Source organism: Mus caroli, unplaced genomic scaffold, assembly GCF_978045245.1.
Source record: "Mus caroli unplaced genomic scaffold, Mus_caroli_1 scaffold_6, whole genome shotgun sequence".
NCBI classification, from domain to species: Eukaryota; Metazoa; Chordata; class Mammalia; order Rodentia; family Muridae; genus Mus; species Mus caroli.
In genome coordinates this window covers 53427681-53445584 of record NW_028227261.1, presented here as the reverse complement: position 1 = coordinate 53445584, position 17904 = coordinate 53427681, and the positions used below count along the sequence as shown (strand labels likewise).

At 39.6% G+C, this 17904-nt stretch overlaps 1 protein-coding gene across 5 annotated transcripts in view; it reads left to right on the top strand.

The window, feature by feature from the left end:
- Pde4b (phosphodiesterase 4B) overlaps window positions 1–17904 on the top strand; it is a 553986-nt gene that overhangs the window by 99082 nt on the left and 437000 nt on the right. For 4 of the 5 annotated variants that reach the window (XM_021159265.3, XM_029475816.2, XM_085839158.1 and 1 more), the window contains one exon: window positions 13897–14009. In XM_021159265.3, the coding sequence (XP_021014924.1) occupies window positions 13968–14009 (42 nt within the window). In that variant the 5' untranslated portion in view covers window positions 13897–13967. Of the gene's footprint in view, window positions 1–12151; window positions 12218–13896; window positions 14010–17904 lie in introns of those variants that run through there. The other variant, XM_029475817.2, reaches the window with a different exon arrangement.

Sequence of the window (17904 nt, the reverse complement as noted above, 5' to 3'; positions counted from 1 at the left end):
TAAGAGAAAATTTATGTCATGTCATTATATTGTTTTAATATATAAAATATTAACAAGTGGTACTAGTTTATTTTTTCACAGAATAGAGGAAGAAAATCAATTTTTTAAAACTTCCCTACTTAGCATTTCCTGCACAGAAAATTCTCTAAGAAATCCATTAACTATAATTGATGCAAGAAGCATGGGTCCAATGAGTCACTTTCTCTCTGCCCTATTATTCCTGGAAATGAAGAGCCAGCCACAGAAACTGTGTACTAAAGATTCCTTTATGTCAACATGGGCATTGATTTCAAGCTTGTAGCCAACCAGTAATTTACAAAGAAAACACTTTATGACAGAATTTGCTTTTAAATGTTTGGTCATGAGATGGGCTTGCTCAGAGCCCCAGTTAATACTGCTTCTTTGCTTCCAGACACTATTAAAGCACGCTGTCATCACTGCTACTAATAAGTTCCTAAGGCACAGCTAATAATTTTAATTCTTATCACAAGAATTTTTAGTGCTTAATCTCAAAAATCTCTGATAATTATTCCTGATTGGGCAAGATGGATTTAACTCCAAAAAGAATCTTACTTCTAAATAGGGGGTATACATTATAAGCTGTTGTAAACTTTTTATTGTTGTTTTGAGTCATGGCTTTGCTGCATAGCCCTGGCTGACCTGGTACTTTCTAGTAGCCCCACTGCATTGAATGTTCAGTAGTCCTCTTGCTTCATCATCAAGAGTGCTGAGATATGACACTCAGACTGTCAAGGATTTAAATTCCATGTAAATAATGGAATCATCTCACACCAACCATTCATATGACATCATTGCACACCAACCATTTATAAGAGCAGGCACACTTGTCTATTTGTTTGTCTCTGCTATAGTTAATTGGAAAGCAGCAGTGATCAGACACAATAATTCCAGAATGACCAGTAGGTGAAAATTCAAAGGAGGATTTTACTGCAAACTTATCCCAAAACTTTCCTATTTGCAGGCTGGTTTTATAGTTTGTATTCATTTTTCACTAGTTACTGGGAATTCCATTAGATTAATAAACTTTACAGTTATGAAGCTCCAAATCTTTTGTCTGGTATTTGAGATCAATGGCCTTAGGTTTAGTATGCAAGTATTCCTAGAAGGTCTTAGAGATGAAAGTGAAGATGGATATTCAGGTCTTCTGTGTCCTTGTTCCTTTCCCCACTCACATTATGTTAGATATCAGCCCCAACTAAAAAAATATTGGGTTTTTTTTTTTTTGCACTAGACTTCATGCCAACTATTTTATAAAGCTAAGGCTTTATTTTCATTTTTATTCTATTTATTTTCTTTTATTTTTATTTAATTTAATTTTTTTTTGGTTTTTTGAGTTAAGAAACAACAGAAAGTCATGCTCTTGCTTTCTTATTGCTCTTATGTCATAAGGAAATAATTTGCTCTATGGATATTATGAAACAGCGCTGCATGGGGCATTAAGCTAGAAGGGGCCATAGCAACTGAAACACTAAGACATTCCACATCAGCTAAGTAGTTCTATACACAAATGAAGCCTGGAACATCTCTCTGTCCCAGTAGCTGCTGATGCCAGTCATCACCCTGGCAACCCCTTAACTCTCTTCTAAACACATTCTGAGTGAAGACAGGAAGGAATGTAAAGAAGTGTTAGAGAAGTGAGCTATTGGTCCACTGATAATGAATCGTCATGTCTATATAGTGGTGTGGAGCTGTCTTCAGTAAAGTGAAGGAAACTCTATTCCAGGAAGCAAAATGAAGGAGTTTAATGCAATGAACTGATTATAAAGCTTTTAGATGATGAAAATATTGAGGAACAACTAGGTAGCTCAAAGTTTTGCTAGAATTGCAAGAATCAAAGTTTTGCTAGAATTGCAAGAATCAGCTAGCTTCTTTTTTTTATTGGATATTTTCTTTATTTACATTTCAAGTGTTACCCCCTTTCTCAGTCTCCCTCTGGAAACTCCCTATCCCCTCCTCCCTCCTCCTGGTTCCTCCACCTCCTCAACCTCAGTTCTTCAGCTAGCTTCTTAAGGGAAGAAAGCAGATGGTGCGATGATAGTCTAGGAGGGACTCATCAAAACATGGCTCTAAACCAGACTATGGTCACCAGACTATGATAGAGGATATCATAGGACTGATTCTACACCCACCTAGAGGGAGTGCTCAGGGGAGGAGAAAGTAGTTACTTATCTATATTTCTCTTCTAGTTTTCTTCTAGTGAGACCCATTCCAGGGCCTAAAGGCAGCCAGCTATGAAGACAATGTCTGATATGTGGTCTGTGATGTATGAGCCAAGAATCACACAGGAGAGTTTTTGGTGTTTTGCTTGAAGCTGAAGGATGCTGCTTTAAGCCTGATATATCCTATTTCTTCCTTGGTCATGTATACAGGAGACTTTTTGACTCTGTTAGTGCATTCTTGGTTGAGGAAATGAGAGACTGGGGAGAGAGGGAAGGAGAGAGAGGGGAATCATGGAATAGCTGCAAAGAAATTTACCCCTTTATTTCCTATCCTGGGTTAAATCAATGCTGGTGCTTACACTATCATGCTGTTCGACTCTGAGGCAAGGGGACTGTGCCAGTAAGGCTTTGACATGAACTAGTAAAGCTTTAAAATGAGGATGTCATTTCTTCCTTGTGCAAAAGCTCTTGCTAACTCCCAGAGAAGAGCCAGCGTTTGCACACCACCTCAGAGAAGGCATGAACACACAGTGTGGCTTGTCAGGAAAGCAGTGGCACTTAAAGGAAGATTGAAGTCAAAGACCCAGTTAAGGGATTAAAGAGGACGTTTTGCCCTTGACCTTCATTTGGCACTGTCACCATGTGGAAGAGTGGAGTGAGGGATTGGTGAAGGACTCCCTCTTGTCACTGTAAGGTCTACACACTAGCTGCTGAGCTGGAGAAAGGAGAAGTGTGAAGGAAAGCAACAAGCTGGGGTTGTAGACTCGGGGAGCTTCACTTGGAGACAGAAAATAGATTTGACATTGCACATGGAAAATGGTATCGGGGTAAAATGAAAACCAGTTCATTTCCATCAGTGCCAACATTTACAAGGTTACATAATCCAACAACAGAAGCAAAATCTTATTGCTTAACATCTCCAGAATCAAATATAACAATTAATCTGTGAAAAGTACTATTGCTCTGAACCCTACATACATAGCAACTTCATCTCCCATTTCTGTATGGCTCGGTCAAGTGTGACTATGGTGTGGGCTTTTACAATGACTGTTATTGTCTACCCAAATTCCAGTCCTTTCTCATATTCATCACAACAACTAAACTTACAAAGTAAAAGTCACAGTGCTGCTAGGTATCCAGCCCTTCTTCATTCTCTGTACCCTGGGAGCCTCTGTAGAGAAAACGCCCAGGGGAAAGGCCAGTTATGCAAATAATACCTCATCCCTTGTAGCTCACAGAATGCTGTGAAGAACATATACAAGTTTTTTTTTTAACATTTCCAATGCTATCCCAAAAGTCCCCCGTATCCTCCCCCCCCCCACTCCCCTACCCACCCACTCCCACTTCTTCGCCCTGGCGTTCCCCTGTACTGAGGCATAAAAAGTTTGCAAGACCAATGGGCCTCTCTTTCCACTGATGGCCGACTAGGCCATCTTCTGATACATATGGAGCTAGAGACAAGAGCACTGGGGGGTACTGGTTAGTTCATACTGTTGTTCAACCTATAGGGTTGCAGATTCCTTCAGCTCCTTGGGTACTTTCTCTAGCTCCTCCATTGGGGGCCTTGTGATCCATCCAATAGCTGACTGTGAGCATCCACTTCTGTGTTTGCTAGGCCACGACATAACCTCACAAGAGACAGCTATATCAGGGTCCTTTCAGCAAAATCTTGCTAGTGTATGCAATGGTGTCAGCATTTAGAGGCTCATTATGGGATGGATCCCCGGGTATGGCAGTCTCTAGATGGTCCATCCTTTCGGCTAGCTCCAAACATTGTCTCTGTAACTCCTTCCATGGGTGTTTTGTCCCCAATTCTAAGAAGGGGCAAAGTGTCCACACTTTGGTCTTCGTTTTTCTTGAATTTCATGTGTTTTGTAAATTGTATCTTGTATATTGGGTATTCTAACTTTCTGGGCTAATATCCACTTATCAGTGAGTACATATTGTGTGAGTTCTTTTGTGATTGGGTCCTCACTCAGGATGATGCCCTCCAGGTCCATCCATTTGCCTAGGAATTTCATAAATTTATTCTTTTTAATAGCTGAGTAGTACTCCATTGTGTAAATGTACCACATTTTCTGTATCCATTCTTCTGTTGAGGGACATCTGGGTTCTTTCCAGCTTCTGGCTATTATAAATTAGGCTGCTATAAACATAGTGGAGCACTTGTTCTTCTTACCAGTTGGAACATCTTCTGGATATGTGCCCAGGAGTGGTATTGCTGGATCCTCTGGTAGTACTATGTCCAATTTTCTGAGGAACTGCCAGACTGATTTCCAGAGTGGTTGTACAAGTTTGCAATTCCACCAACAATGGAGGAGTGTTCCTCTTTCTCCACATCCTCACCAGCATCTGCTGTCACCTGAGTTTTTGATCTCAGCCATTCTGACTGGTGTGAGGTGGAATCTCAGGGGTGCTTTGATTTGCATTTCCTTAATGATTAAGGATGTTGAACATTTTTTCAGGTGCTTCTCAGCCATTCCGTATTCCTCAGGTGAGAATTCTTTGTTTAGCTCTGAGCCCCATTTTTTAATGGGGTTATTTGATATTCTGGAGTCCACCTTCTTGAGTTCTTTATATATATTGGATATTAGTCCCCTATCTGATTTAGGATAGGTAAAGATCCTTTCCCAATCTGTTGGTGGCCTTTTTGTCTTATTGACGGTGTCTTTTGCCTTACAGAAGCTTTGCAATTTTATGAGGTCCCATTTGTCAATTCTCCATCTTACAGCACAAGCCATTGCTGTTCTATTCAGTAATATTTTCCCCTGTTCCCATATCTTCAAGGCTTTTCCCCACTTTCTCCTCTATAGGTTTCAGTGTCTCTGGTTTTATGTGGAGTTCCTTGATCCACTTAGATTTGACCTTAGTACAGGGAGATAGGAATGGATCAATTCACATTCTTCTACATGTTAACCACCAGTTATGCCAGCACCATTTGTTGAAAAGGCTGTCTGTTTTCCACTGGATGGTTTTAGCTCCCTTGTTAAAGATCATGTGAACCTAGGTGTGTGGGTTCATTTCTGAGTTTTCAATTCTATTCCATTGGTCTACTTGTCTGTCGCTATACCAGTACCATGCAGTTTTTAATCACAATTGTTCTGTAGTACAGCTTTAGGTCAGGCATGGCGATTCTACCAGAGGTTCTTTTATCCTTGAGAAGAGTTTTTGCTATCCTAGGTTTTTTGTTATTCCAGATGAATTTGCAGATTGCCCTTTCTAATTCATTGAAGAATTGAGTTGGAATTTTGATGGGGATTGCATTGAATCTGTAGATTGCTTTTGGCAAGGTAGCCATTTTTACTATATTGATCCTACCAATCCATGAGCATAGAAGATCTTTCTATCTTCTGAGATCTTCTTTAATTTCTTTCTTCAGAGACTTGAAGTTGTTATTATACAGATCTTTCACTTCCTCACTTAGAACCATGCCAAGGTATTTTATATTATTTGTGACTATTATGAAGGGTGTTGTTTCCCTAATTTCTTTCTCAGCCTGTTTATTCTTTGTGTAGAGAAAGGCCATTGACTTGTTTGAGTTAATTTTATATCCAGCTACTTCATTGAAGCTGTTTATCAGGTTTAGGAGTTCTCTGGTGGAGTTTTTAGGGTCACTTATATATACTATCATATCATCTGCAAAAAGTCATATTTTGACTTTTTCCTTTCCAATTTGTATCCTCTTGATCTCCTTTTGTTGTCGAATTGCTCTGGCTAGGACTTCAAATACTCTGTTGAATAGGTAAGGAGAAAGTGGGCAGCCTTGTCTAGTCCCTGATTTTAGTGGGATTGTTTCCAGCTTCTCACCATGTACTTTGATGTTGGCTACTGGTTTGCTGTAGATTGCTTTTATCATGTTTAGATATGGGCCTCAAATTCCTGGTCTTTCCAAGACTATTATCAGGAATGGGTGTTGGATTTTGTCAAATGCTTCCTCCGTATCTAAAGAGAAGAACATGTGGTTTTGTCTTTGAGTTTGTGTATAGTGGACTATGTTGATGGGTTTCCATATATTAAACCATCCCTGCATCCCTGGAATGAAACCTACTTGGTCAGGATGCATGATTGCTTTGATGTGTTCTTGATTCAGTTAGCAAGAATTTTATTGAGTATTTTTGCATTGATATTCATAAGGGAAATTGGTTTGAAGTTCTCTATCTTTGTTGGGTCTTTCTGTGGTTTAGGTATCAGAGTAATTGTGGCTTCATAAAATGAATTGGGCAGGATACCTTCTGTTTCTATTTTGTGGAATAGTTTGTGAAGAACTGGGATTAGACCTTCTTTGAAGGTCTGATAGAACTCTGCACTAAACCCATCTGGTCCTGGGCTTTTTTTTTTTTTTTTTGGAGACTATTAATGACTGCTTCTATTTCTTTAGGGGATATAGGACTGTTTAGAGCATTAACCTGATCCTGATTTAACTTTGGTACCTGGTATCTGTCTAGAAATTTGTCCATTTCATCCAGGTTTTCCAGTTTTATTGAGTATAGCCTTTTGTAGCAGGATATGATGGTGCTTTGGATTTCTTCAGGACCTATTGTTATGTCTCCCTTTTCATTTATGATTTTGTTAATTAGGATGCTGTCCCTTTGCCCTCTAGTGAGTCTGGATAAGGGTTTATCTATCTTGTTGATTTTCTCAAAAAACCAGCTCCTCCTTTGGTTGATTCATTGAATAGTTCTTCTTGTTTCCACTTGGTTGATGTTGTCCCTGAGTTTGATTATTTCCTGCTGTCTACTCCTCTTGGGTGAATTTGCTACCTTTTGTTCTAGAGCTTTTAGGTGTGTTGTCAAGCTGCTAGTGTGTGCTCTCTCTAGTTTCTTTTTGGAGGCACTCAGAGCTATCAGTTTTCCTTTTAGAAATGCTTTCACTGTGTTCCATAAGTTTGGGTATGTTGTGCTTCATTTTCATTAAACTCTAAAAGTCTTTAATTTCTTTATTCCTTCCTTGACCAAGGTTTCATTGAGAAGAGTTGTTCAGTTTCTACATGAATGTTGGCTTTCTATTATTTATGTTGTTATTGAAGATCAGCCTTAGTCCATGGTGATCTGATAGGATGCATGGGACAATTTCCATATTTTTGTATTTGTTTAGGCCTCTTTGTGACCAATTATATGGTCAATTTTGGAGAAGGTTCCATGAGGTGCTGAGAAGAAGGTATAGCCTTTTGTTTTAGGATAAAATGTTCTGTAGATATCTGTTAAATCCATTTGTTTCATAACTTCTGTTAGTTTCACTGTGTCCCTGTTTAGTTTCTGTTTCCACGATCTGTCCATTGGTGAAAATGGTGTGTTGAAGTCTCTCACTATTATTGTGTGAGGTACAATGTGTGCTTTGAGCTTTACTAAAGTGTCTTTAATGAATGTGGCTGCCCTTGCATTTGGAGCATAGGTATTCAGAATTGAGAGTTCCTCTTGGAAGATTTTTCCTTTGAAGAGTATGAAGTGTCCCTCCTTGTCTTTTTTGACAACTTTGGGTTGGAAGTCGATTTTATTCGATATTAGAATGGCTACTCCAGCTTGTTTCTTCAGATCATTTGCTTGGTAAATTGTTTTCCAGCCTTTTATTCTGAGGTAGTGTCTGTCTTTTTCCCAGAGATAGGTTTCCTGTAAGGAGCAAAAGGTTGGGTCCTGTTTGTGTAGCCATTCTGTTAGTCTGTGTCTTTTTATTGGGGAATTGAGTCCATTTATATTAAGAAATATTAAGGAAAACTAATTATTGCTTCCTATTATTTTTGTTGTTAGAGTTGGCATTCTGTTCTTGTGGCTGTCTTCTTTTAGGTTTGTTAAAGGATTACTTTCTTGCTTTTTCTAGGGCATGGTTTCCGTCCTTATATTGTTTTGTTTTTTTTTTCTCTTATCCTTTGAAGGGTTGGATTTATGGAAAGATAATATGTGAATTTGGTTTTGTCATGGAATACTTTGGTTTCTCCTTCTATGGTAATTGAAAGTTTGGCTGGGTATAGTAGCCTGGGCTGGCATTTGTGTTCTCTTAGTGTCTGTATAACATCTGTCCAGGAGCTTCTGGCTTCCATAGTCTCTGGCGAAAAGTCTGGTGTAATTCTGATTGGCCTGCCTTTATATGTTACTTGACCCTTTTCCCTTACTGCTTTTAATATTCTATCTTTATTTAGTGCATTTGTTGTTCTGATTATTATGTGTCTGGAGGAATTTCTTTTCTGATCCAGTCTATTTGGAGTTATGTAGGCTTCTTGTATGTTCATGGGCATCTCTTTCTTTAGGTTTGGGAAGTTTCCTTCTATAATTTTATTGAAGATATTTGCTGGCCCGTTAAGTTGAAAATCTTCATTCTCATTTACATCCTATTATCAATAGGTTTGGTCTTCTCATTGTGTCCTGGATTTCCTGGATGTTTTGACTTAGGATCTTTTTGCATTTTGCATTGTATTTGATTGTTGTGCTGATGTTCTCTATGGAATCTTCTGCACCTGAGATTCTCTCTTCCATCTCTTGTATCCTGTTGCTGATGCTTGCATCTATGGTTCCAGATTTCTTTCCTAGTGTTTCTATCTCCAACGTTGCCTCACTTTGGGTTTTCTTTATTGTGTCTACTTCCCCTTTTAGCTCTAGTATGGTTTTGTTCATTTCCATCACCTGTTTGGATGTGTTTTCCTGTTTTTCTTTAAGGACTTCTACCTGTTTTGTTGTGTTTTCCTGTTTTTCTTTAAGGACTTGTAACTCTTTAGCAGTGTTCTCCTGTATTTCTTTAAGTGAGTTATTAAAGTCCTTCTTGATGTCCTCTACCATCATCATGACATATGCTTTTAAATTCTGGTCTAGCTTTTCTGGTGTGTTGGGGTGCCCAGGACTGGCTGAGTTGGGAGTGCTGTGTTCTGATGATGGTGAGTGGTCTTGGTTTCTGTTAGTAAGATTCTTACGTTTGCCTTTTGCCATCTGGTAATCTCTGGAGTTAGTTGTTATAGTTATCTCTGGTTAGAGCTTGTTCCTCCCATGATTCTGTTAGCCTCCATCAGCAGACCTATGAGACCAGCTCTCTCCTGAGTTTCAGTGGTCAGAGCACTCTCTGCAGGCAAGCTCTCCTCTTTCAGAGAAGGTGCACAGATATCTGGCGTTCAGACCTGCCTCCTGGCAAAAGATAAAGGCCTGAAACAGGGCCTGTCCCAAAAGCTGTTAACTTCTGTAGTCCACACTCTCACCTGCGTAGACTAGTCTCGGAGGGATCCGGGAACCAAGATGGCATCCCAAGGTGCTCCAGCAAAGCTCTCCCGGGCGGGGCAGACACCTCTCCTCTGGCAGGGAAGGTGCCCGGATGTCTGGAGCCCAAAACAGGGTCTGCCTCAGAAGCTGTCTTTTAGGGACCTTGGGGGTGTCCGCTGACTCTGTGCCCAAGGTGATCAGGTGCTGGTGCTGACCGGAAGCAACTTGTGACCCTGGTCAGGCCAGGTTTTCTGCTTCCCTAATGCTGTCTCAGGTCCCACGTGATTGGAATGGAACAGAAGTTGTGTTCCACTCACCAGTGGTCCTAAGATTTTGTGGAGAGTCCTCTAGGGACCTTGGGGGTGTCTGCAGACTCAGCGCCCATGACCCGGTGCTGGTGCCTAGAAGGAACCTCCATATACAAGTTTTAAAGGACTTTTAAAATGGTGAACCAAACAGAGAAGTTATTTTAACATTTTTCACAAATAGAAAAATTTTTGTCATCATATTGGGAATTCTTAGAAGTACTTTAGGTTTATTTATTTATTTTTCTTGTTGTTGAGATAGGAATTTGTGATGTAGTCTAGATTGGCCCTCCTTGGACTTGGTATGTATCTAAGACTGGTTTTGAATTATTGATCCTCCTGCCTCCACCTTCCATTTGCTAGCTAAGATTGCAGGCATGTGCCATCACCTTTGCCAAGGACTATAGGAGAAGAGGAAGGGGGCAGGGTAGAAGGCAAGGGAGATAAGAGAAGGCGATGGGAATCAAAATGATGGAAGTACGATTGTATGTCCTCATTTTCAAACCCTGTCAGCCTAAAGGAGACACAACTGAAACCACCACCCCACAACAATCTGACATGTGCGAGTATCAGCTTAAGGTTAGACAGTGAAAGTCATTGTTCCTTGCAATTGATATGTACTAATAACAATGTCTAACTAAGTAAAAGCAAACCTTTTCACCTCTCATTACAAGCTGCCTGGATCTTACTAACAGCATTTCCAACTAGAACACATGAAGTGATACTTTATCTTTGTATTTTGGCCAGTGTTGTAAATAAACATTAAAGGGATCAATTTTGAATATTTTAATACATTTATTAGTGTAATAACAAAAGCAGGTGATTTAGAAAGATACTGAAATTTTCACGTGCCTCAGATTTAAACCAAATATTATAAGTGACATGCTGGGTTATCTTCATTTGAGATTATTCTTCCATTATAATATTTGCATCTCAATAAACAAATTACCACATGCTTCATAATATTTCTATACTTACAGTTCTTGGAATCCAGGATAGGATCAAAATCACTACTCATGAGTAAGATCGGGAAACCATTCCTACTTCCTGAAAGTAATATGAGACAAAACTGCTGAGCCATTCTCAGATAACTAAAATCACTGTAGAGATAGATTTTGCTCATTTATTTCTTAAACAGTATTTGTGGAGAGCCTGCTTATAGACACAGAATAACATCTTATGCTATGCACAAGGGGACAGAAGGGGTAAAATGTTCCCAGTCCATGTAAAGTATTGAGAGCAAATATTATCAGTCAGGACCCTAGAATGAAATCAGCTATACTCCCAAGGGAAGTACAAGAGAGATAATTGAGATACTATTTGCAAAAGCTGTCAAGGTTTGGACTACTAACGAAGGGCATTGGGCTACTTTGAAAGTAGCAACAGTGGGAAGCTGCTTCCAGTTCTACCCTTAGAGGGAAGTCTGTGGGAGCTGAGTTCCAGAGCAGAGTTTTACTGTGACCAATTTAGAGGGACCTCTACCTCATCCTGCCCTCCAGTGTCTATCTCAGTGTTCCATAGGCTGAAGTCATCCCTGAGTCAGAAGTCCAGAGAGACCACAGACACCATCTCTGCAGAGCAGCCTTCCTGAATGAGAAAGAGGGGAGCTGTACAGTCAGGAGAGAGCACAAAAAATGTGTCTCTCCTGCTTGCCTTTAAAAATTGTTGGCTTTAAAAAAAATAACTTGGTAGACTGCTGTGTTAGTTGTCATCTTGCTTTTCTCTTGCTAGGATGAGTTCATTGTTAAAGGTACATGCATTCGTGCTCTAACCTCTACCATTCAAATAATTAAAATACATTAAAATTTATTTCCATAGTGAAGGCCTTATGAAAGTACTCTTACTCCTCAGAAAGATTTAACATTTCCCAAGCATTTTATCTTTCAATCGGTAAGGGTTATTTTTATAATCATATTTCCATCCATATATGTTACAATCTTGACATATCAAATTCAGATTTATTATCTATATACCTAATCTTATTAATCAATTATTCTGTCCTTTTGCAAACCATCTATCACCTATTGATCACCTGTCTTTCATTTGTATACCTTGTTTATCATGTTTCTGTTATCCATGCCTATTTATCTACCCATTACCTGTCAATCAGTCTGTCATCTCACATCTATCTATGTATCTATTTGTCTTTTATATACCATGGTGCTGGGTTTTTTTAAAATATATTTTGGAAACTATATTGCTCTGCACTATCTCCATTAAATATACTTTTCTCATCATGTAATAGCAAGAAACCCCCTCCCCCCCCGTACCTCTCAGCCAGTTCCCACTGTTAGCATTTTACACAGTCCTTTAACATTCTTTGCTATGTTAATTTTTTCACAGACTTAAATTTATTGAGTCTTTTATACTGCATCTAGGCCCACATTTAATTGATGTTTTAATGTAGGAATATGAATTTTTCGTTTGTTTCAGGTAAGCATTACAGGACTATCAGATTGACTAAAACTCAATGATTCGAGACCTTTACTTGCTGGCTTTTATTCAGCTTCAAGCCGCCTTACAATCAAAACTTTAAACTGCTTGCTGCTGTTCGGTCAGTATGAGAAGAACATCATGTTTGTAATTATTGCTGTAGACAAAGAAAATTTATTTCCTTCAATATATTGAATCAAACACCTACGTGTCTGTAGGGTTTTCTCTCTTGCACACCTACAAAGGCAGAGCTCCTCCCCCTTCCTATCAGCACTGACAGTGTCACTGGCAACTCCTGCATAATGTAGTCAAATTATGTGTTAGGAATTCAACCCTGGTTTCCTGGGTGACTGTACAATACCACTACTTAGTATGCTTACTCACGCAGCTGCAGTCCCATCGAGCTTTTAATCTATGTATATCTTCATGAAGGAGATGCCACCTTTTCATATCAAGCTTATATTAAGAGATGAAATGTATAGAGTGATAACCACACAAGGGTCCTTGAGCTCAGCAACAGTACATGGCACTTTGAAACCCCAGGGTCTTGTAATGGACACTTCCTGGGTTCTATTTTCTGAACCCATTTGCTTCCAGCTAAGTTCTGCAGACTCAGAATTCCTTGTATTCTCTTGTCATCTCCTGTGAGATGGGACTTTAATTTTGTGACTCTTGCACAAGACTTTGAAACTCAGTGGTTGCTTTTCCCCTGGAGCTTGTAGAACAAGGTATACCCTTAAAGGTTGGTGATATTGGGGTTCTGTGTTCCTTCCACTGACTACCTAAGATAAATATCATCAAGTGAAGCACGTCTACCACAAATGACCTGATGTGAGCTAAGCCAGGAAATCCCACCCTTTCCAAGCACTGATTGCTGAAGTTGCCTATGACAAGTACTGCTTGTGCGATTTCCATGTGAAGAGTGGGACTGGTGGTAAAGATTGAGATTAAATTGTCTTCATCTAAGTGTCCATTTCATCCTGTGCCTTGTTTGTATTTGGTTGCTTTTGGGTGGAAAGTACCAAGGAGTTATATTCTATAAATATTACATCTTACATGTTTTTACTATTTTACCCAAGCCAAATAATTTTTCTGACTTGTGTTCTCTCAATAGGCAAAAAGGCACGAGCAGATCCCTTTCTTCCCACTCCCTCTCTCTCACCCCTCTTGCTTTCTCTCCCTTCCTCTTTCTCTCCTCCATCACCCCTTCCTCAGTTCTGGGCTTGAACCTAAGCTCAGACTCTTGTGCTTACTAGATAAACATTTTACCACCAAGCTACATTTCCAACCCCAAAACATGGTAATAGTGCTTATAATCTACCTTATAGGAATAACATGAAATATTTTATGGGAAAGTACTTTTTGAATTAGAAAGACTCATACCAGTATATACTGCTGTTAATATTTTGAGACAAGTCTTTGCTTCGTAGTTCAGGCTGGTTTAGATCTTCCTGCCTTAGCCTCTGAGTGCTGGCATTACAGGTGCATATGCCATATCTGGTTGTGTAATATTCTCATATCCTTCCCAATCATTAGTTACCTGAGAGCATAATTGTCAGCTCCTCTTCTTATTCCCTCCTTATATCTTTGTGCCATTTTCTTGGCTTTTTTTTTCAGTCTCTCTTTTCAGAATGTAAGGTTTAGCTTGCTAATATGTGGTGCTTGCTTGTACACACAAACATGTGCGCACACACACACGTGTGCACACACACACACACACATAGGTGGAAGGAATGTATCATGTTTTTACTTAACTATGGATACAGAGCTGAACCTTCATGTGTGTTTTTTCTCTTGTAGGTCTAATCTGCCATCAGCAAAGCTGCACCAAACAGTGGACACCCCCAGAGGTGCTGTTTCCCACATCTATAATGAAGAAGAGTAGGAGTGTGATGGCGGTGACCGCAGATGATGTAAGTAGTGGCAGGGACTGGCAGGGACAGCTGCCACCTTCCTGCACTCTGTTCCATAAGTAAGCCTCTTCAGACCTCTCCAGAGGTCCATGCAAAGCCACAGAAGGGTGTCTCATGCCATCCCTCTGTGAACTTTTGTTCTGATGACAAAATCATCACTAGTACCTGACCCAGCATCCTGTGAGATGGACAGCAGGAATAATTCTTTTTTTAAAATTATGTATTTTCCTCATTTACATTTCCAATGCTATCCCAAAAGTCCCCCATACCCTTGCCCCACCCCCTTACCCACCTACTCCATCTTTTTGGCCCTGGCGTTCCCCTGTACTGGGGCATATAAAGTTTGCAAGTCCAATGGGCCTCTCTTTCCAGTGATGGCCAACTAGGCCATCTTTTGATACATATGCAGCTAGAGTCAAGAGCTCCGGGGTACTGGTTAGTTCATAATGTTGTTCCACCTATAGGGTTGCAGATCCCTTTAGCTCCTTGGGTATTTTCTCTAGCTCCTCCATTGGGGGCCCTGTGATCCATCCAATAGCTGACTGTGAGCATCCACTTATGTGTTTGCTAGGCCCCAGAGCAGGAATAATTCTCTTTTTGCTATTGATTCATCCTTCCACGGTGTTTCAGCCTCCGCCATTAATGGCTTTCTCATACTTTTAGCCACGTGCAGCAAAGTCCTGCCTGAAAAGCACTTTCCATGTCAGAGCCATTAGCACTAAGAAGGTTGTATTGCACACACTAGGCTCACAGGTGCTCTGTAGGCCAGCTTATGAGCATCACCTTGGTGTTTATCAGAGCTGCAGTGTTTCCACATCTTAGAACTGTTAATCGCACTGTTCAAAAAGATGCCAGAATGTCCATTACTGTTGAAAAGCCTGAATCTCATCTGAAGTCTATCCTTTTACAGTCTCCATAGCTTTGGTTCTGGTTAGCTGATATTATTTATCTCCTTGCCATCAATTGACCACCCTTTGTTGGTGCATTGTTCACTGCACAATCCTTGCTCAATTATTCATTAAAACTGATATAAGATTATATAACACTAATCAGATGTGCAAAAAGGAAGTAGAGGAAAGAAGAAAAATAAGTGATATCATTTGCTTTCTGTGAGAGGCCATAGGAACTTGGAGTTTGCCGTGATCATGTGACTATTTTACCTTTGCTCTTATTTCTTTTCTTCTTAGCTTCTTCCTTCCTCCCTCCCTCCCTCACCCTTCCCTTCCCTTCCTTCCTTCCTTCCTTCCTTCCTTCCTTCCTTCCTTCCTTCCTTCCTTCCTTCCTTCCTTCCTTTCTTCCTTTTCTGTTTTTTTGGGAACAGGTTTCTCAGTGTAACCCTGGCTGTTCTAGAACTTGATCTGTGGATCAGGCTGGCCTAGAACTTAGAGATCCACCTGCCTCTGCCTCCCAAGTGCTGAGATTAAAGGCTTGTGCCACAACTGTCCAGCTTGAATTCTTATTTCACAGACAGAAGGAAAGCCTATACAAGATTTTTTTTCTACTTAGTGTAAAAATCATAGCTTACGGAATTGTCCAGTCTTTCGGAGGCCTCTCTATTCTGACTCTTCTTACAAGGCATGTGAACAAAGTAGGGAACTCCATATTCAAGTCTGTTACACCAGAACAGGAACGAGCTAGGGGTGGGGTAATGTCAGCTTCCTCACATGCTGTCTTTTCCACCAGCCCCTCCTGTGGTGTAGGGATTCCTTTTCCAGACCTTTGACTCTCAGTCACACATAATTTGCCTTTTACATTCCGATTTCTTCCACTGGTGATGAACAGTTGTGTTTAGGTTACTGTGCTCTGCTTAGAATGTCAATGGAGAAAATTCTGGAAGAGAAAAAAAATCTTTTTTTTTTTTGTTAAAAATAAATTTAGTGTTGCCTCTTAATACAGTTTATATGCCATTCATTAATACACTTATATACATAAAAAAGGAATTTAGTCATTTCTTATCAAAACTACACTGGATAAATAGTCCATAGGTTTTATGTCTCTAAGGTGCAGTCTTTAATCACCTGTCATTTCTGCATGGAAATGAGCTGTAAATAAATTAGATGTCAGATTGTGAATCTATATATGCAAATATTAAGAAATGAAAACTATTTCATCAATAATTTTATATAAAATACATATTAAAATGACAACACGTTGGATATATTAAGTAAACTGGTTTGTTAAAGGCAATTTCTATTTCCTTGGACTCTATGACTTCTAGAAAATTTAAACAACACATATTTAAACTTCAAGCTGATCTTGTCTTGGAAGTTCATTGCCAAGCTAGCACTTTTCCTCTTGCGTTCAGCCTCCCAACCACAGCACAGACCTCATGTTATGTTTCCCAGTCTGTCCTGTCTCACTGAGACAACAGAAACTTATTTTGATGTTCTGTTCCTTTAAATTAAGCCTTTGCCCTAAGTCAGATATAGTTTGTTATGTTTTGATTTATCTTAACTCATCAACTTTTTATTCAGTGATTTAAATATCTACCCAATGCCACATAAACCCTATGCACAATGTGTATCAAACACAGGTCTAGTTTCTGGATGAAAACTCAACAATAAATAGCACAAGTTTTTATCCACCTAGGCCTTGCTTTCCTGAGGGAAAGTGGAAATAAGTCAATAAATTAGAAAACAATCCCATCTGTGCTAAGGGCTGTGTAGAAATCGATTGGACCAGCAAAGACTGATTGTGTGTGAGGGCAGAGAGTTTATGGAAGGACCATGAAAGGAGAAGACACGGAAGACAAGTGAGCAGTGAGGGGGTGGGTTGTAAAGATTTTGGGGAAGAATGTTTAGTACGGGGAATAGCAAATGAAAAGACCTTTACTTGAGGCAAGACGCTCTGCTTGGGGCTGTGGGAGGTGAGGTATGAATAACTGTAGTTCTGTCTCCATACAATCTACGTGCGCTAGACCTTTACTAGGTGATGGTAACACACAAGGCTTAAATGTTCACAGGTGTGTGTGTTCACTGCTTTGTATGTGAAAAGTGACGTATATGGGTAAGATGAAATTATGTGCAATCTAAGTACTGAACCTGTGATTAATTATGACTAAAGAGATTAAAGGGGAGGAGAGAGCCACAGGTCACAGGAGGAGGGAATATGGCTAAAGATTAAGAAGAACCTGGAAATATGTGCATAAGTGAGAAAAGAGGGAAGTATAATAACTTCATTTACACACAGGTATAAATTATGTAAGGTGTGTATATGCACCTCTCTCTTTCTTGATGTGTCTGTCTGTGTATCTGTGTCCATGTGTTTGTATATCTGTTTGTGTTTGTCTGTGTGGCTGTGTGGCTGTCTATCACACACACACACACACACACACGAGCATGCGCGTGCATGCACGCACCCATGCACTCACGCATCTACATGTATGGAATAGAGCCAAAAGGCAGACATATGCATTGATACCCCAGTTACAGAGTCATGCTAACTTACAAACAAGTTAAAATGTACTGTTTTGAAGTCATTTCTTGAATTCAAACAACGTGCTTCAGAAGCCCATGGTGAGTGTGAAACACATTGCCATAAAAGAATGTAATGAAACAGCTTTTCAGAAACAAAATTAAATTCTGAAAACACTATTGCTTCCAGAACAATCATAATTATTTCCAGAGCTATTTATCATTACCCCAAATTCTGCATTTATACCTACAGTTTATAGACTGCTCCTTTACTCAAACTACTAACAGCCTCAACATTGAATTTGGTTGTTTCTCTATTGATGAACTTGTTATTTGGCCGGATTTTCCTATTTTTAGCCATCATAATTCTGACCAGCTTGGTGCTATTCATTGACCAACTATCTTTTGGGGAAGAAACCGTAACCTTAATGCTATTTCTGGTAATCACAATTTTATATTACTGTTCAAAATTCATACTTTCC